The 21,686-nt window shown below is 37.3% G+C and overlaps 1 protein-coding gene across 1 annotated transcript in view; it reads left to right on the plus strand.

Moving 5' to 3' along the window:
* Positions 1–10,448, plus strand: part of LOC113522927 (uncharacterized) — a gene marked incomplete at its 3' end in the record, with an annotated part of 49,608 nt that extends 39,160 nt beyond the window's left edge. The window contains exon 5 of the mRNA XM_031914028.2: positions 10,262–10,448. Within this exon, the coding sequence (XP_031769888.2) occupies positions 10,262–10,448 (187 nt within the window). The remainder of the gene's footprint in view (positions 1–10,261) is intronic.
* Positions 10,449–21,686: the final 11,238 nt, after the last annotated feature.

The raw sequence follows: 21,686 nt of genomic DNA on the forward strand, positions 1-21,686 counted from the left end.
TTCTTTCCGTGTTTTATTGCAATCGGAGGTTTAAACGATTTAGAGGTGGGTTTTAAATTACATATTTGACGCTGGTCACTAAAAAGGTAATTCGAAAAAATCGCCGTGCCTAAACCTACTTACCTACTTGCTGGCATAGAATGCACGGAAGTATGTTAAACAGGTATTCGTATAACGGCATCGAGATGACGATGTTATCGTCCACGTGTGCATTATGCAACCCGACACAATGCTCTGCATAATGTTGCTATCATATACTATGACTTTATCTTATTCAAATTGAAGTTGCAGTACAGTATTCTTTGTATTAATATCTTCAAGACAGGTTCTAGTTACACGGCTATTATAATTACAATAAACAGAGTCACTCTTTTAGGTTCAGCGGGACACTATCAGTCGTCTGAATAAGTATACCTACCTTACTCGTGTTTTTTTCATCAGTGTATCAGTTCAAAGTGTAGGAATTACAGGGCACGTTTTTATTGATGGCTGAAAATGGTATGGTAACCCCGCCTGCGCTAACGGGATATGCTGGCGGAGCACCAGTGAAGGGTGATAGATGAGAATATAAGCAGGCCAGTTAGCCCATCATGATGAATTCATCAGGAATTAACCATGATAGTTTCCAGTGGGAACCGCGAGGAGGTCGACTTGGTTGGGTATATTGCTAGCAATGGGATTCTCAGTCTCCATTACTATCAATCCCTTTCCTCCCTACAGGGCACGTTAGTCCTTAATAGTAAGAAGGCATGAAGGATAGGTACTATAGGTGTCACAGCGTATTCTAAAATGTTATGGTCCTGTTCATGTTTATAGGCAACAGTTGCCAATCTCCATCAAGTGGATCGTTTGTTTATTTGGTGTAGCTAAAAAAAATATATTAAAATAAAAATTAATATAATAATTATAATAAATATAATTTTAAAAGCTAATTTAATTAACCATATTGACTATTCTTATGCAGAGATGTGATTATATGAGTATGAAAGTTAAAAATGACTTTTTTAGGTATAAGTCGATACGGGATATGTTTGTGCAGTGGACTAGATTAAAAAGTAGTCTGTGTAAATAGTATGTGTGTATTAAATTTTATAGTGATTAGTTTAGCCATTAAAGCGCTAAGAGGCAATAATCAAACAAACTCATTTTTATATTTACAATATTAGTAAAGATATTACATCCAATAGTATTCTTTGTAAAAGATAATATACATAGGCACGAGGCAAAACTCTCATTAAATAATTCCTTGTGCTCCGCTCGGGAAAGTCATATATTTATTTTATATATTAGCGAGTCGTGGTGGTCTTAGGCATCGCTTTATTTATCTTTGAGTTTTACGATCAAGCTATTTTTCGCACTATGGCAACGCACAAATTAAATTTTATTACCGAGCTTGTAGACTCAGCTTAACTCATTTTCAAACAATTACGTGTCAGATAACTGTTGGATTTTTATCTCTAGTTGGTTTGTATTATTGTTTTTTTGCCCATACATTCAGACTGTGAAACACACAAATAACAGTTAAGTCCCAATTTAATTAAGGAATAAACTTTAAGTTCTCTTACCCAAGCTTTTTTAGTATTCAATTCTAATATTTTAGGACTATTTTAGGACTAGGCAACATTAACATTTCGACACTATGTAAAATCTATAATTATGTAGATTGCTGTGTGTTTAGAATTTTATTTTATAACATGAAGGTGGCAAACACGTATAACAATAATAATGTTTTATTAGATACGTAACTGTTTGAAGGTACAGTTTAGAGACCGGATATAGTAAATGTCACAGGTAATCCTTGAATTTGATCAATATTTCTACCGGAAAATCTAATTTGTTGAATGACAATTTCGAAATAAAAATCCAGTTAATTAATTACAGACATAAAAACATCAATGAAACACGGGTTTATTTAATTGATTTTTTTAATTATATTATGGTGTGATTCGGAGCAAGTATTATTTTAGCTTGTATCTACAACTAGATATAGGCTTTCCCCAAGGTCTTCCACCATGTGCGATCATCAACTTTTCGCACCTATTTTCAGATATCTTTGCACTTAGAAGGAGGACATCCTACGCTCTGTCGTCCTGTAGGCAGCCTCCACTATAAGACTTTTCTTCTTGATTCATCACTATTCTCGAGAAATATTGCCTCGTTCTGGATCATGGTTCCGATTCAATAGGTGCAGTATCAATGAATTAATGATCTGATATTTTCACTAGAAATCTTGCTTCAATCATAGCAAAATTAATATAACCTATTAAGCTGTGGATTGCGTAATTTACGCAAAAAAGTAGAGTTGAATTAAGATTTTCTTCTTTTTTGAAGTCGGTTAAAAATAGACTTTTTATATTAATTAGCTTACGAAACATCAAAGTAAGTCAAGTATAGAATCAGATCGTTAATGATGTGTCAGTCACCGCAACTCGTTGAGTGGCAAGCTCAGTCAAGTGCAATTTTCTATTAACTGACAGCACCACCTGTCGTAGTCACTAGTGTGGACAGAGACAAACACTCGTGTGAAATGTTAACTTCATCTGACAGAAAGACTAGGTTCGCTACTACTTTATCTAGCGTTTGTATAAATATAAATAATAGAATATAAGTAATCATTTATTAAATTATCACAAGACTATTAGTTTTAACGATCTCTGTAGCGTAGTGATGGGCACGTTGCGTTCTGTAATTATTTCTCCGGGTCTGTTTGTCTTTGTGGTGCCAAATTAGAAAATGTATTATTGTAAACCGAAGTCTTGACTCTCTGGATATTCCGTGTGTATCCAAGGTGTACCAGACTAGAGGTTCGTACACTGGATAGTCTAGCTTGAGGACTAAGTTTAACGAGACACAATTTGAGTAATATGCTGGATATTTTGTATTTTAAGAATTCTGTTGAATATTGCGATTTAGATAACCTTTTGGTAATGGTTTTTCACTCGATATACATACATACTATTACCATATTTAAACGGTACATCCGTTTTTACGTGATACGCATTATTATAAGTTTAATGAACTTTAGTGAAATCTGTAGTAAAATAAATAATAATATAGAATATTTTTCAAAAATTATACCGTGTAAGTTTCTTTTTTTTAATTAGAATAAAAAAATTTGAGTATTTGTATTAAATAGAATTATGGCAAATAAATATGTTTATAATTTTTAAGGAAATTCGGAGTTGACTTTTTTATCTTTGGGAATGTTTTATGAATATTTTTCGGTAATTTTTTGGAAAGAAATTTTGGGCCTTTATTTTATGAACCTGTAAAGAACAATGAAGTCCAATCTATATACGTACGAAATTAAATTTGTCTGTGATTTATTTCCTAAATTTAATTTATAGTTTAGAATGTGTCTATACTATACTACCAAAATAATGAAATAAACGTATAAATGAGCATGCAGATGTTCGACAATGGGTATGAAGTGACACAGTCAAGAGTGACAAATATTAACTGTCCTCAATAAACTGCTGGAACTCAAACTGGAATATGAAATGACATCAGCGCGATTCTGAAATGCTGTTGACTTCACTGTTATAAAGTACCACCAAGATCTCATCGTCTCAGTTTTTTATTAGTGTACCGTAATTACCCACGATAATTCGCCTTTTATGTTATCACCTCGCTTTCTGTCTATTAAAGGCATTCATCTCAGACGTTTTGTAATGTAGTTTATTATTACACAATTTAGCAGTTATAACAGTAAGTAATTACCATAATGGACGTGAAGTTAAAGGTAGAATCGTAACTTTAGGAATATTTTTTGGGCAGTTAAAAAAAATAAATAGAAGTTTAAAATTTTTTTAAACATTTTATTTGTGATTAAATACATGGTAATTTACTGTATAATAGAAAATTGATTTAGAAATACTATTAAAATATAACAATCATATTCTACGTATATATTTAATTGCGCACTCATTACTATTGAATTTACCATGTTGAATTACTGTAGAGATTATGTAATAAATAAATAAACTGGTATGTTTGTCCTATCATTTCTAGAAAAATAAATAAATTGATATTAGGGTATACTATTTTATGATTTCTAAAAATTGTTAATTATTATTTTCTTTTTTGTAAGATTTAGAATTATAATTTTCTTGATATGTTGAGCTTTCACTTGATAAGCACAAAGTAGCACTTTGTCCAGATTTAATACTGTAACAGTAATGACTAAACTGTGTAATATTGTGTTAATTCAAGACAAAGTATATTATTATTCTGAAAAAAAAAGAAACTTGTCATTTGTTGGACTGCATTATTGAGAAAAATGTAATGTTTTGTGTAAATTCAGCCATGGTCATTAATTTCTATTTAATTATACGATACAGATTTTTAGCTACGATAGTATCTCTGTATTGCGTATTCTTTAATAAATGGTTTACATTATTATCTAACTATGTACATATTTTAACAACCTCCATAATCACTTTGCTTCGTTTAAAATGTAGTGAAATTTTAAATCTACAACGACATCTCATGTATTGTAGTAGATAATCTAATTCTTTTATATGTATTCATAGTTTAATTAAATTTAGAACAGACCATGGATAAGTTTATCCGACATTTATTGATCTTCATTTATAATATTCTGCAGTGTTGCCAGCTTTAAATTTATTATTACAAAGTTGCGCTGTGTGTAATTCTAAAATTATGGTCTCTATGTTCTATTACTAAATTGCATTGAAATCCATTTAGATAATTATGTATGATTCGGATAAATATCTAAACACGTTTAACCTTCATATTTATAATATTGATAGAATAGGGTAACTCTACGTCTTTATATATGATCCTTATACTTTTAAATTATATGTACTCTCTAACTAAACCGAACAGCGGTATACCAAAGCTCTTGTCAGTTCTGATTATAATATTAACTTGTGGCCGAGCTCGAGCGTTTCTAATTTCATGGTGCTTTCTCTGACCTATTTATAGTCCACTGTATAACAAGTGCTTCGCCTATTTCTCTTGTCTTTGTAGTTTGTACTCTCATCTATAGTTTAGTGTCTGGCTGTAATTGGGTCATATTCGTTTACATCGTAATATGGCCACTTGAAGTTTAATAGCGCGTGCGCATAGATAATAATGTGCCTATTTCTCCTTTAAAGTTACTCGTATATGAATATTACGATCCATTTTACCAGCCATTGTACCAGTATTTCAGTATTTTATAATGTTACTTAATTAAGACTTGATTCAAAGTCATCGAAGTCATACAAAGAGAATGTCAGAAACTAGACTGTATAGGATAGTCGAAATTCAGCACATTTGCTAGTATATGTTATTATATACTACTAGTATGTGTCATTGTTATATTCTTTGATATCTGTATACAAAAGATCAGGAAAATAATTGTTTTACAATCGTCCCATCCTTCTGAATATAAAAACGTAAGTTCTAATATAGGTTATCCTTGGAACTCGTCTAGGTATATAGGCTTTGTGAAGTTGCAAAGCCAGACATAGCATTAGCAATAGATTATGTAAATGCAATAGCAGAATTTTTTATTCTTATATCAGTCGTTAACTGTCCACTGCTGATCATAGGGGATTGGCCATATGCAATAGGGGGTATATTTTATGAAAATTGTTAAAGAGTGTTTAAATACCGAAAAAAATATATATATAAACGCCTGAGTTAATTGGTTGGGTTTTAGAATTAAAATTATAATATTTGCTTACGGAACACAAATGGATAATGAAAGCCAATGTGAATATTTAAACTGCGTGCTAGTTTTTTTTTTTTTATTTGAATTCTACATTCAGTACAGAAACCTGTACAAGATAGAATATTCCTTCTTATTTGTTAATTTATTATTTACAATAAATTTATATTTATCGACGTTCTCCCCTCCTGCTTTACTGTTAATTATCATTACACGATAAATGCATATACATAAGTAAATATTAAAATAGCGGAGTCATTACAATTTTAAATAAAACGATTTAACCGGTGTAACGGTTTTTCGTTTTCAAACCGAAGATTTTCGACGGAATGACGAGTGGTAACGTAAATAATAATATATTCATATCCATAATTTGTCTACCATTTGCCATTAATGAGTTATGATTGAATTTGATCTTAAGTAAATTGTACATTGTACGTTTACTAATATGGTTTATAAATACATTAATAATATATTTAAATAAAAGTTTTTTATTTTTTAATCGTTTCTTAGAATTGAAATTTCGACATAGATCCTTAATGTTTTGACTCTATCTGTTAGAAAGTATCTACAATTCAATTGGATAGCATGATTTGCTCATTGTTATTGAATTTGGCTTGTAGGTCTCTTGTTCTTTCGCATATTGACATTCATTTCTGATTGTTAGTATTTATGCCGACAATATAGCCGAAGTATCACACTATGCGCTGAAAGTAGATTGAGAATAAACACTATTTCGTTCTCTAGCTTAAGCTATTTTAAAAAGATTTAAATTTGAACGGATCTCAAAAGCGTCCATCCTTTACCTATCAGTGGTAAATAAAAGGCTCAGTTAAACAGTAATAAGGTTATAGTTATAAGCAATAAGGTCAAAATAGACATGAGACGCAAGGACATATATGAAACAGCTAATTGTATCATATATCATTTGATAATCCATGTAGTGTCACGCTCCAAATAGTCTTTAATACATCCTTATATTGTAGACTTAATAAATGATTAGTAATAAATTATAAATTAACAGAGTAATTACTAGAATACGTAGTTTATATTCTTTTTGCGTAATTCACTAAGAATTTTTATAGAACCACGATTACTCATGTCGATACCTTCCACATGTTTCCTTATGAGTTAGAGATTGAAGTCATTACAGGGTTTTAGTTATCCCTTGAATTTCATATAATGAAAATCTTAACATTTTTTATTATTTAAAGTTTGCAATAAATTAGACAAAGTCCGCGCCGTCTTTATGATGTCATGTAATAAACAAGCAACTCAACAATTTTTTTCCAATAATTTGATTAAGAGTAAGCAATATATTTTAAAAAATAGTATTATTTTCCTGTGTTCTGTCTTCATCTTCCTCCTTCATTCTCTCCTGTTGTTTGTGTGCCATTAAGTATGTGTATGTTTAGGTATATCTATTTCTTTGTCACTTACTTTGGCCACCCATCCTTTGTCTTTTTTCGCAATGTTCTCTGCCAAAAGGTTATCTGGAAGAGATTGCTTAGCGATAAGGGTGTCTTTTGTATCACTCTTCATTAAATTTTACTGTATTTATTATTTTTATAAATGGTGCGATAAAGTGTAAATAATTTATTTATTTAGTTTCTGAATTTCTAAATATTTGTGCGAATTGAGGATTGTAATATGCATGAAGACACACAGTTAGTACAAGAATTAATCAGAGGTTGGTAGTTATATACACTTTCACAGCATATAATACTTGACATATGTATTTAGTTTACCTTGTAATGTGTGTGCCTTCAAGGCCTTGTATTGACTTGAAATGCATTTATATGCGTTTGTTCCCATGGTGAGTGGCCGGATAAACTTGAAATTTTTTTATTTAAATAATTAATAATTTCAAATTATTGATTTGGTATGGAATATGCATAACAAATATACCTAGGATTGTTATATAACCACTTGATAGAAAATAATTATTTTTTCTAAATATTTGCAACATAAAAATGAAGTGGTGATTATATTCTTGCTCTATCCCGTATGACGATCTCCTTTTCATTCTCAAAATCTCGTAAGAAGTGATTAAGGGAAACAAACATAACTAAAGCAGTGCAAGAGAAGGAAAACTTTTATATTATAAGATTTTACTTTGGGTTTTTCTTTTGCAAGAACAGCTTGAATGGCGAGTAGAGAAATAAGACAGATATTAATATGTTATATTTTTCTATTCGCTATTTTACAACGCCATATAAATCGAAAGGGGTGGTGGTGGCTTTTATTCAATCATCACATACTCTTCGATATGACAAAGTTCTGTGTAATAACTGCCAGTTACTGCTATTTTAAAATTATATAATATCATCAAATCCAATTACATTATATGTACAATTATTGTAACGACCATTATGTACCTAGTTATTATTATATAGACTATTGTAGATAATAAATTACTGCATTATTATCGGCCCCGGCAGCTGCTACCAGTGGATGCGGTCGTTCATCTCATGCGTAGTTACTGATTAAAGCAACCTCACCATGAATGAACAGGCGATCTATTAGTTACAGCTGATCGTTAGCTAAGCGCCCGTAACTTGTAGTTATTTTTCAGTGAGTAATCGGTGGTCTTTGGAAAAATTAGTTTCTGTTATAAGCAGTACTTTATTATTAACTAGCTTTTAACCACGACTTAGTCCACGTGACCGGGATATGTTCAATACCCGGGATAAAAAGTGTGTCTATATATGTGTATACTTGTCTTTTTCTATCCTGTATAGTGTGTACCAAATTTCGTAGTAATTCGTCAAACCGTTAAGGCACTAAGAGGTAACAAACAAATAAACAAACTCACACACACATTTATAATTTTAGTAAGGATATTTGCGGAGCAAAATATTATTTTTATAATTGAAAATATTTTATAGCGTTCCTTTCATCACTAAAGCCTAACTGCAGTTGCCAACCCGCCTGCCAACCGTGCCAACTACTGGTAGGTTACGTCCCTTATAGGGGACCTATATTCAGGAGTAGTCATTTTTTTAATGGATGATAATGCCTTTTTAGGGTATTTTGCTAGTAATGGAGATGTTAGATCCTCTTTCCTAACAATCACTGCCCTCCCTCCCCGGGGGCAAAATATTAGGATCAATATTGCTATAGTTGAGAGAAAACTATGTAGGTGATGACTGATAACTACATAAATGCTTTTAGATGCATGTATGGAACATTGCGAGTAGGTATGTTGATCGCCTATTTGTCCTCATACCATCATTCTATTTAATTACTTATTGACTTAACGTATATCTAAATGAATCATAACCCCTTTGGTTTCGTTATTATTATTAATAGTTAAACATTGTTATTTCATCACATTATTCATTGTCATCTTTGTTTAACCTGCAATTTATCTGTAAGATAACAAAAAAATGCTTTAAGTTATAGAATCTTTAAACATTAGTTGTATGGTATTATTCTGGCTCTACTACCCATGTAGGTACCTTTTATATTAGTTACATAAAAGGAACTGGCTATTAATAGAACTAATGCGGGTCCGTTCATCGATTACCTTGATTAATACAAACAAACCTTATGAAAGAAATATTATTCTAGCGGGGACATTATTAACCATTGATTGGAATATAAAACCGACACAAGCACATACCATAGAGAAGTATTTCTTTATATAAAATTTTACTATTGATGGCTAATATTTCTTAACATTGTGACGGCTGTAGTTATACAGTTACAAACTATTGGAGATAATCTTACAATTTGACGATCCATTAGTACAATTGCATACGTGTAGTAAATTTTTATCGTTTAGAGAGAACATTTTGGACACAACAGAAATATTCGAATGATAAATATAATGTTCGATTGGTTACACTTACATCTGAGACTGTCGCCAGTTCCTTTTACTTTGAGCTTGGCTGAACATGCTACCGCGTTTTTAGATTTTAATAAAATATACAGTTTCTGTCTATACTTAAAGCTCTCAATAGACGCGGTTTCAGATTACCGCGTATGCGCTTACTATGCCTAATCTAGCTATTTTACCACTTCGGGCTAAAATAAATATTTGACGCCCTTTATAATGAATGAGCATTTTAATTTCATTATGTCCTTTAGGGCCATCTGCCTGTCTATCTCGACTCTGAAGCAGACGCTGTATGGTGGCCGTCATAGGTCAGACACATTAAGATTTTAATGATACTATACGGCGTTATATACATTAATACTGCATGCCGAAACCAATTTTTTTTATTTTTATGATGCCCATTAAATTCTTGCGTTAATCTTGCTGAACAACTTATGTATACATTTAGAAATTTTGAAAATATGTGTGTTTATTCATTATTGTCGATGAGTGTAACTTTCTCGTCGTATATCAGGGTTCTTAATAATTTATTTAATTTTGTCGTATTATTAATATATAACATCCCTCTTAAAATATTTCTAAAAGCCTAACTGATTTTGCCAACTCGCCTTCCAAGCGTGGTAACACCTGGCAAAACTTCCCTTATGTGGAAGGCTTATGTTCAGTAGTGGACAGTTAACGGCTGAAATAAATTAATACAATTATAATTGTTTTCTAATTAATTCCCTATTTTTTTATACTAGGCCACCAACAACAACGGAGAATATTCATCACGAAGTTTACCTCGCGTGCGGCTAGATGGCGGCGGTCAGGCTGGCACCGCGGGGGTCAGACTCCGATGTTGGGCTGCTCCGCCTTCTATCACTGAAGAAGAAGTGGAAGATGAAATTGAAGAAGATGCTGTGTCATTAAAAGCTTTACCCGTACAAGGTATATATTGATTCTTATTTATTTAAATATATTTAGTATTATGTAGGGATTCTTTTAGGTATCCAACAATCGATGGAAAAAAAGACTAATTTTAGTCTACTTCAAAAAGGAATGGATTTAGCAAATTAAAATTTTTTATACAATTAATTAACTATACAAGTCTCAAATAAAGTGAGTATTGTCATATAATCGATAGATGTCTTTGATTAAAAGTTTTAATATACAGTAGGTATTTATGAAACAAAATATACCCAATATTTTTTTAAATCAAACTAACAAATCCATCACGTGATTGCGGAGTTTGCATAAAAGGTTCTAAAATTAATTCCTTTACTTGTTGACTTTGTTTTAATACTATAATATACCATAAGTTTTGGATTCCTAAAGCACCTACAATAGATTGTAATAATAATAGTATCCTTTAAAATGAAATCAAAATTTAATTATAACCAACAAAATTTTACTGTAAAATGCTTTGAATGTAGATAGCGCCATCTAGTAAGACAACGATTTGTACTGTTTTTTCTAGTGGTTTTGCTACTCAACACTAGATGGCGTAAAATTTAAAATATTCTGTTAACTGAGTTTCGCGTATAGATGGCGGCTCTTGTCGAACATGCATAGTATTTTGTATTTAATTTGCAACTAGATTAATAAATAAATTTCGATAATTTTATAATTACAAGACATTATTTTCTATAGTTACAGACTAATTATTCTAGTTCAATAGTCTAATTCTATTAATGGATTTTCAAGAAATTGTCATTGTTTCCTTAAATAAGCCAAACATCGCGTGTAATGATCGTTTAGGTTACGTTCGTAAGGTTTTTAGTCATAACCACATAACATAACCGTGTTATTTGTGGTTGTCAAAAGAACGTCTGACGTTTTGTCATTACTTGCAACTAGCGGTTCGACTGCGGTAAAAGGGCGCTTACCGTGACGCTCCAGCGCACCCACCCGGCACCAATGGATTACGAGTCAAGCTTCACGCCCCTACTGCATACTTGCGTCGGTTTTATTGCCTTCAATATTGAAGAACATCAGTCTTTATTTTCTATTCAATATATCTACTATAGATAGGTACAAATTATCTTTTAAAAGATACTTTTTCATTATCAGCTGTCGTAAATGGAAACTTTCGAAAAATAATAGACCTACTGAAGTTATCTATTTTAATTGTTTTAGGATATATATTTTAACAATAAGTAAGATCATATATTTGTAACATATTCATAAAGTACTAAGTAGGTATTTCAGCTGTGAAACAAAGTGATTCTGTTTGTGACCTTTAGTTTTCATTACCACGACGACATCTTCGAATCAAGACACACTTAGTACGTTTGCTGTATTGCACCTAAGTTTCTTATCAAAACAATGAAACTATTATAATGATGTTGCCATTGGATGCCAGCCGCGGCCCTCCGCCCTCGTGTGGCGCAATCGAGCTAAAATGGGCACAATTAGATCCCGGCCGTTTTTAATTGACATCGCTCCCTAGGGACCGTCGATTCGTATATGTCATACCATGACTATCAATCTCTTTACGGTGAATATTTAACGAATAATTTACATAAAGTGTATCCAAAAATAATGACTGTACTTTGCCTAACTCATTACTTCCTCGACCTTATAAAAACTTTGCAAGTAAATTGTGTAACAGACTTTCCACATTCGAATTTCTAGTCCAACGGTCTGCTTTCGTACCTTAAAATTGATTTATCCTCTGAGGAAGTCTCATATGCGAAAGATACTCATTACAAACTTAAATAAATAAATGTTATCTGAAAATCACATTTTGTTCATATGTGATTTCTATCGTATCTTGAACCTTATATTAATTCGATTTGACATTTGTGGTTAATCAGATACAGGCTATTTGTAAAGCAAAACTAATTAAAGATTTTATACATTCCATAGATATGTACATAAGCATTTAACAATGTAAAAATCTCATGTTTGGTTAAAGTTTAAATTTTTGTATCGACTCAAATTTACTTATAACTCAAACTTACATATCTATTTTTCATGATATTATCTCTTAATAAATCATATAAATTCATGAAGATTAATAGTATAATATTTAAAAATGTTATTCCGGTATTCTAACGAAATATGAATATAATTTTAAGTACTACCTATGTTCGCGACATTATTTGTATATATGTAATCGTGATTTATAGTTGTTAAGTCCCTAGTTTAATCGTTCTTGTATACTGTTATTTTATATAGATTTTACATAGATTTAAGATACCTATAGTGTAAGTTAAATAAAGTATTCCTTTGTGTGTTGTCATTATTACCTACAAATAGAAATAGAAATTGTAACAATAAATAGAATTAAGAAATTGTAAATTGTAATAAATAAATAAACGCTATAGGGTACCGATCTGAAGAGACACGCGTCTCGTTCATTCTCGCCCCGTCCCGCTCACACAGATTCGCTAACGCGAGTTGGAAACGTTATCGTGCGAGCGGGCGGGTATAAAGATAGGCCGCCTCCCGTCGAGCGGCATTCGCTTCCGGGCAGCGACGCACTACACTCGAGAAGAAATAGGACAAGAAGAAAAAATACTCTCTTCAGACGGTACCGGAGGCTTCAGAATAGTAATCGCTGTGTTTCACTCCAGCCTGAACCAACGCCCCTACAGTCCACGCTCACCGAACGGCAGTCCACACCGTTCATCGTGGTCCTTCGAGAAGCCGGATTGCTGGAGGAACACCGTTGGTACATCGAGAAGCCGGATCGCTGGAGGAAGACCATTCTGAAGCCGGATCGCTGAAATGCCGACTACGAGAAACATGAAGTCGTCGCAACAAAAAGTCGCCGTCACCGAAGCCACAACGTCCGCCGCCACCACGTCGACTACGGCCGCCGGAACGCTGTCCGTCGCTGCCACGCCGTCCGTTGCTGCCACCACGTCGTCTGCGGCTGTCAGAATGTCATCTGTCGCTGCCACGTCGTCTACCGCCGCCACCACATCGACTACGAACACGTCCGGCGATACGACGACCACAGGAGCCACGGAGACTACCGAAGCCACAGGAACGACAGAGGAGACAGCAAGGAAGAAGGAACCGAAGCACGGCACGGCACGCACGGTTCGCACCACGGCCTCGCAGAAGAAGAAGGCTCTGGCCAAGGCACGGGAGGAGCTACTTCGAAAGGAGGTGGAATTGGCCGCTGCACGTGTCGCCGCCCTGGAAGCCGAATCAGAGGACGACGAGGAAGTAGAAGACGACGACGCTACCGTCAGAAGAGAACGAACGTCGGATTGGGTTCATCGAAGCACGCTAGCACTCACGATGGAGCCGCATGTACCAGAGATAGAAGAAGTCACCGGCAAGCGTCAGGGGTTCGTCCCATCGAGACCCGTTGAAGAGGATTCGAGAGCGCCGCCGCCACAGCCGAGCAGCGACGCACTTCACCGGGACCACGCACGCCACGTTGACCCACATGCCGCCATTCCTACGATAGCAGCAGCGATGCAGTCGATGAAGAAAGAAGAACCGGTGCTGAAGGTGGGCATCGATTGTAATGAGTTTGCGATCGCCATGCAGATGGCCGCTCGCAGCATACTGCCCTCCACAGCGTCAAGAGTCACCGAGTTGCCAGTCTTCAATGGATCGTCGAGCGAGTGGTTACCATGGAAGATGGCCTATGAAGAGAGCGCAAGTCAACTCACAGAACAAGAGAACCTAGCAAGACTGCGCAGAAGCTTGAAGGGGGCCGCAAAGGACGCGGCACGCTCCCTATTCGTCGGGTCTACGACCGCAGAAGAAGTAATGAAGATGTTAGCCGCGAGGTTCGGCCGCCCTGGAGCACTCGTCACAGCCGAACTGAACAAACTCCGCGCGCTACCACGACTCTCGGACAACGCAAGAGACGTCTGCCTCTTCGCAAGCAAGGTGCAGAACGTCGTCGCCACGATACGAGCGCTGAACAAGAGTCACTACCTATACAACGAAGAAATAGTGAGAAACGTCACAGAGAAGATGCCGTCGGTACTACGCTTCAAGTACTACGATTTCGCCAACGACCAACCGGAGGGACAACCGGACCTCATAACACTCTCTCAGTTCCTGCAAAGGACCGCCGCACGATGTGGAAACTTCGCCCCCGCCGAGGAGATACCGTCCGAAGACCGGCGGGAGTCCGCTCCTAGGAAGACGGCGAAGACATACACGACGCAGGAGAAACCCGCTACACCACCGTGCCCGATGTGTCGACGAGAGGGACACGCTCCATCGGACTGCAAGACGATGAAGGAAGCAGACACATCGGCGAGATGGGAGTTAGCGAAGACTCATAGGCTGTGTTTCCGCTGCCTCAAAGTAAGAAGATTTCGCCACGCCTGCAAGAGCAAGAGATGTGGAGTAGATGAGTGCACGCAGACTCATCACCCTCTGCTGCACACCACGCGACAACAGCCGGAGAATGAAGTAACGACACACGTCGTCGAGGACAAGTCCGCCGCAGTCACCGCATCGGCAAGGGAAAACGACAAGATCGCGTTCCTGAAGATCCTGCCGATACGAGTCACCGGTCCCACGGGAACGTGCGACACCTACGCGCTACTGGACGACGGGTCGACTTGCACCATCATCGAGACGACGGTGGCGGAGCGAATCGGTGCTACGGGTCCCCCCGCACCATTCTACATGGAAGGTGTGGCCGGGGCGCGGATCAACGCAGCTCAATCGACGCGTGTTCACTTCAAGATCCGCGGGCGGAATTCACAAGAATACACAGTGGGGGCACGGACGATGGACAGACTGCAGTTATCACCGCAGTCGGTACCACGCAGCGTCATCAAGGGCTGTCCACATCTGCGGGACATAGAGAGGGAATTGGTCTATGAAGAGGGCAAACCGACGGTGCTGTTGGGGCAAGACAACTGGCACCTACTGCTGGCCCACGAAGTCAGAAGAGGATCCGACACGCAGCCGGTCGCATCACTCACCGACCTGGGATGGGTACTGCACGGTACGAGTCGCGGCAGGACAAGACAGCAGGTGCACAGAATCAGCCACATAGTGACGACACATGAAGAGGAACAATCGATGGAAGAAATGATGAAGCAACATTTCGCGCTCGAATCGCTGGGGATCGCACCGAAGAGGTCCTACAACGAAGAGGAACGTCGCGCCCTACGCATTTTAGAAGAGAAAACGCGTCCGTTACCGGCGGGAGGATACGAGACGGGGTTATTATGGAAGAAGGACGACCCTGTGCCCCCGGACAACTACGACTCGACGATGCGACGTCTCCGACCGGTCGAAAGGAATTTCGACAAAAATGAAGAACAGTGGCCGCGTGAAGATAGTACGAGCGACGATAGTCAAGCGGAAACGGGAGAAGAACGCGTACACAAGCTACAGAACGCGACGCAGTTGTCTATAGCATTGCCCGATCCGTCACGTTTTTCTAATTGGTTGAAACTTGTTCGCAGTTCAGCACGAGTGTTGCAGTTCATCGACCTCCTGCGACCGACCAGTCAACGCTGTACCGCTATCCGAAAGAGAAACAAGAAGAAAGAGAGCGCCGACCCCACTTGGACCCGCACGAAGAAAGTCGATAGAGAGAAGACGAAAATGAAAACCAAGAACAACAATAGTCCATCTGTGTGTTTCATCCCCATAGACACACACTACCTAGATCGCGCGCGACGGCTATGGATTCGCGCGATGCAACAAGAGGCGTTCGGCGACGAAATCGCAGCATTAAAACATGGAAAACAGCTGCCGTCATCCAGTCGACTCATACAGCTGTCAGTCGTCATAGACAACGACGACATTCTGCTACTTCGATCGAGAATAGCAGCCGCCGCCGATCTGTCAGCCGAGCAACGAGAGCCCCCCATCGTCGACGGAAACCACGCCTGGGTGCGCCTATACATCGCATGGGTGCATCGGAAACTTCACCACGGCGGCTTCGAGATCACCACGAACGAGGTGCGACAACACTTGTGGGTGTTGCGCCTACGACACGCCGTCCGCAGTGAACTGAAGAGGTGTCAGCTGTGCCGCCTACGAAGAGCAAGACCGGCGCAGCCGTCAACAGGCAACCATCCACAGAGCAGGCTGGCGCATCATCAACGACCGTTCACGTTCACCGGCCTAGACTACTTCGGGCCTATGACCGTGACAGTGGGCCGCACTCACCAGAAGCGGTACGGAGTGCTCTTCACCTGCTTAACGACACGCGCAGTCCACCTGGAAATCGCCGGCAGCCTCAGCACGGACTCCGCCATAATGGCCCTGCGGCGCTTCATAAGCCGCAGAGGGTGTCCCACTGAGCTATGGTCCGACCAAGGCACCAACCTCAAAGGTGCTGACGTCGAACTGAAGAAAGCAGCCGAGGAAGCATTCCAAGAAGAGTCATCAGTCCATTTCATCCGGTGGCGCTACATTCCCCCGAGCGCACCCTTCATGGGAGGTGCGTGGGAACGGTTGGTGCGTAGCGTGAAGACCGCACTAGCCGCTACGTTGAACGAGCGGGCCCCCAAGGAAGAGGTCCTCCACACTCTGCTGGTCGAGGTCGAGCACACCCTCAATAGTCGACCGCTAACCCACGTGTCAACATCGGCAGACGACGACAGCGCCCTAACCCCCAATCACTTCATATTGGGCGGTCCATCGCGCGTCCCACTGCCAGGCAGCTTCACCGAGAGCGACGCGGCGGGACACAAGGAGTGGCGTGCCAGCCAGAGGCTAGCTGACTGCTTCTGGAACCGGTGGGTGAAGGAGTACCTACCCGAGTTGCAACACCGGCGGGAGCCCCGAGCTACACACGGAGCCATCAAAATGGACGACCTGGTCCTGATAGCTGATGGGACCTTGCCTCGCAACACGTGGCCGCGAGGCGTGGTGGTGGCAACCTACCCTGGACCAGACGGCGAGATCCGAGCGGTCGACGTGCGGACGAACAAGGGCATCCTACGGCGACCCACTAAGAAGCTGATCATACTGCCCACATCGACATCGAGCGACGCGAACACGAGTTAACTCCAGCTACGAGAGCTGCGGCGGGAGATTATGTTCGCGACATTATTTGTATATATGTAATCGTGATTTATAGTTGTTAAGTCCCTAGTTTAATCGTTCTTGTATACTGTTATTTTATATAGATTTTACATAGATTTAAGATACCTATAGTGTAAGTTAAATAAAGTATTCCTTTGTGTGTTGTCATTATTACCTACAAATAGAAATAGAAATTGTAACAATAAATAGAATTAAGAAATTGTAAATTGTAATAAATAAATAAACGCTATAGGGTACCGATCTGAAGAGACACGCGTCTCGTTCATTCTCGCCCCGTCCCGCTCACACAGATTCGCTAACGCGAGTTGGAAACGTTATCGTGCGAGCGGGCGGGTATAAAGATAGGCCGCCTCCCGTCGAGCGGCATTCGCTTCCGGGCAGCGACGCACTACACTCGAGAAGAAATAGGACAAGAAGAAAAAATACTCTCTTCAGACGGTACCGGAGGCTTCAGAATAGTAATCGCTGTGTTTCACTCCAGCCTGAACCAACGCCCCTACAGTCCACGCTCACCGAACGGCAGTCCACACCGTTCAACCTATTATGTTAAATGTACACGTACGTAGGTACGTAAAGTACGTTAAACGGTTTTAGACGAACTCGTTTGCTTCTGTGTACCGGTTTTATAAATGTAGAACTTGTATGTGTTGTATGTAAATATTATATCATTTCGTGCATTATTTATTCTATAATAAAGTTATAGGAAGTTTCCATTTCAGTATTATAAAGCAACGTTATACTTACTACCTCCTTTAACAGCATTGTATGTAAAACGTTAGTTACACATCATGCATGAAAACGTGTAACGGTAGGTGATTTACTGAATGACTAATATTGTAAACAATACATAATGCAGTTTGAAAATTATTATATTTAAAAATATAATAATTGTGATTAAATTTATAATACGTATGACCAGGATATTTACACTGACCGGAATAAAAAGTAGCCTATGTTCTTCTGCGTCCTATATAGTAAGTACGTGTATACCAAATTTCATAGTAATTGGTTATGTCATTAAAACATTAAGAGGTAACAAATAAACTCAGTTTGACATCTATAATATTAGTAAAAATACACTACATGTAGCAAAAAAATTCTGCACTTTACGAGTATGGATGTAGTTTTTAATTCTTGTGTGTTGTTTCTTTTGTCTTCAAAGGTTGCCTGGTAGAGACCTTTTAACGATAAGGATGCCCATTGTGTTTTCACCTTTGTTGTTTTATAATCGCAAAATTATTCAGATAATATTGGGAATACATAACAAAGAGTATTATTATAATACACGATACACATCTTAAATTATATCAATTCAAACGTGTGTCCGCGACTTTGTCGACGTGACCAGAACAAAAAGTAGCTTAGAGTCCCAGCCCTTAAAATACTACGGGTATGTTAAATTTGATAAAGATATTTGAACCGTCAAGAACATCAAACTTACTTTCACTTTTATAAAATTAGTAAGAATATTTAGTTCAATAACAAAAAGTATTTAGTTAAGTACATTCAGTAACGAATATTTCTCTATAGATGAAGCTTATTATTTTGACAAAGATGTGTTATAGATATCTTGGTGGTGTATCTCCAATGTCAATCCATATTTTGGGGTCTTGATCGATGTTTAGATGGACAAAAAAGAGTTCTAATTGTATACATTATTTAAAATACTTTGAAAGAGCAACGTTATACATTTAATATACCGAATATTGTTATAATTATTACGTCAGTTAGGTGAGAGTTTGTAAGATAACACATTTCTCTTCTAATACAGTATCCATAGTATACTTTTTAAAAAGCACAGGTTAACTTGTTCTTTCATCAACGCAACAGATGATGCTACCAACTTTGTCGCTAACAAAACACGGTGTCGATTGACGTCTCCAAAATAGCGAAGTGCATTCTAAGAGACACGAAATTCTAATTTCGGAGAAACATTTTGTCGTTGTTAGTCCGTTCCGTCATATTTTGTGGTGAAGGAGTCGCGTTATAAACGGTTTTTTGAGAGCAATATTCTAAACCGAGTCCAGAATTAGTATAGGTAATTTAAGGAAGATGATATTGCTGTAGTTATAGTGTTTTCTGTCATTTCTATGGTCATAATTATATCTTTAGACGAAGCACGGTTACCAGCTTATCACTTTCCATTCAGGTAGGTCGTTATTTATTTATTTATTTATTTATTCATTAGTACAAATATGTGTACATGGCGGACTTAATGCTAAAAGCATTCTCTCCCAGTCAACCATAGGGAAGTGTCAGAATACTCGAATGCGGTAGTACTAATTGATGATATACATACATACTAAAATTACATATATAAACGAATAAATATATATAAATAACAAATATACTTACACATATATGACATATACTATATTATACACGAAATTGAGAATAATATAAAGTACTTACTGCTCGGATAAAAATAAAAAGTGTGCGTTAACGCTTTTTTTGAAAGATGGTTTAGTCGGTAGTCTCTTAATGGCATCAGGAAGCGCGTTCCAGAGTCGTGAAGAATGTAGGAGAAAAGAGTTTGAAGCGTAACCAGTACGGTGAGAGGGGAAAGATAATTGGAGAGTATTATTGGAACGAAGGTTACGTTCGTGAGTTTCAAAAAGATAATGGAATTTACTCCTTAAGTAGTTAGGAGACTGGGGGTTTCGAAGAAGAGTGTAGAGGGTACAAAGAGTTCTAACGTTTCTGCGTTGACGAATGGAAAGCCATTTGAGCTGAGACCGATATAAAGAAATGTGATCGAATTTGCGGAGGTTGAAGATAAAGCGTATGGCTTGGTTGAGGAGACGGTCCAGCTTATCAAGAAGATCTTCATTAAGATCTGGATAACACACATCAGCATAATCAATAATCGGAATAATAAGTGCGTGAACAAGATTAATTTTTGTAGCGATAGGCAAAAAGTTTTTAAAGCGATATAAGGAGCGTAGCGTAGCAACAACTGAGCGACTTACCTCCGCAACTTGATGTGACCAACTGAGTGATGAGTCTATATAAAGGCCAAGATCTTTAACACAAGTTTTTAATTTTATAACTAAATTGTTAAATGTGATTGGTGCCATTGTGTTAACATTAAGTTTAGCTAATTGTCTAGAACTGCCAATTACAATAGCTTGACACTTAGAGGGGTTAACAGCTAATCCATAGTTAGACGACCATGCCAGAATGCTGTTCAGATCGTTATTAATATTCGCTACAGATTGATTGATATCATCTACAGTTAGTAGAGTTAGTCTTACGTTAGTCTGTTTACTTTACGTACCACTAGTGACCCTCCAGGCTTTGTATGGTTTTTTGATAATAAAATAATGTAAATTACACGCTGATAATGTAGCTCTCTATAGGTGAAAGAATTATTAAAATTGGTTAAGTTTTTCATGAGTTTATTAATTACAAATAAAAAAATCCTTTCATTTTATATACATAAGATTAAAACGTTGCATAACACAATAAATAAAATTTTGACAAAATATTTTGTTTCTTTTCTGTATTTATTATTTATTTATTACAGTGTATTATGACAGTTATTAAGAATTCATGTTGTGACGGTTCGCCTATAGTACAATAGGTTTAATACCATAAGTACATAGAAAAGAAACAGGGGTTCCTATGGGTGACCGCTGCGAAAGCTGAGCTATTTAATATAAACAAACTTTAAAGTCAAGGTTCACAATAGCGTACAGAGAAGACGTTACCATATATGAAATATTGACACAGAAGGGAAACTCCTTTTGATGTGTTTCCAAAGTGTAGTAGATGTCACAAAAAAATTAAATAAATTAAACAAAAATATATTATATTTTATATATAACCAAATTATAGTTTACCTTTTATCATCAAGTGTAAAAAGGATGCATACAACACAGTTTAATAAGGTTTATGAGAGCCTTTAAAGTTTTATAAATTCGATAATAAAATTAATAGAAAATACCAAAATACGTTAACATATAATTAAATTGAATTTGAAGAAAAGTACAGTTCGAATAATAGGCTAAATCTGATTATTGAAATATCTACCCTTCGGTGACATAATCTATGACGTTATTAGAGAAAGAATAGAAAGAAATAAAGAAAAAAAGGAGAGCCGGCAGATAGGCGGGCGCGCGGGAGTCGCTTTTTAGGAATTGCGAAAAAAAGAAAAAAAAAATGGCGCGGGAGTCGTGTTTTAGGGATTGC

Source organism: Galleria mellonella, unplaced genomic scaffold (genome assembly GCF_026898425.1).
Source record: "Galleria mellonella isolate WM207_F2 unplaced genomic scaffold, CSIRO_AGI_GalMel_v1 utg797, whole genome shotgun sequence".
Taxonomy (NCBI): domain Eukaryota; kingdom Metazoa; phylum Arthropoda; class Insecta; order Lepidoptera; family Pyralidae; genus Galleria; species Galleria mellonella.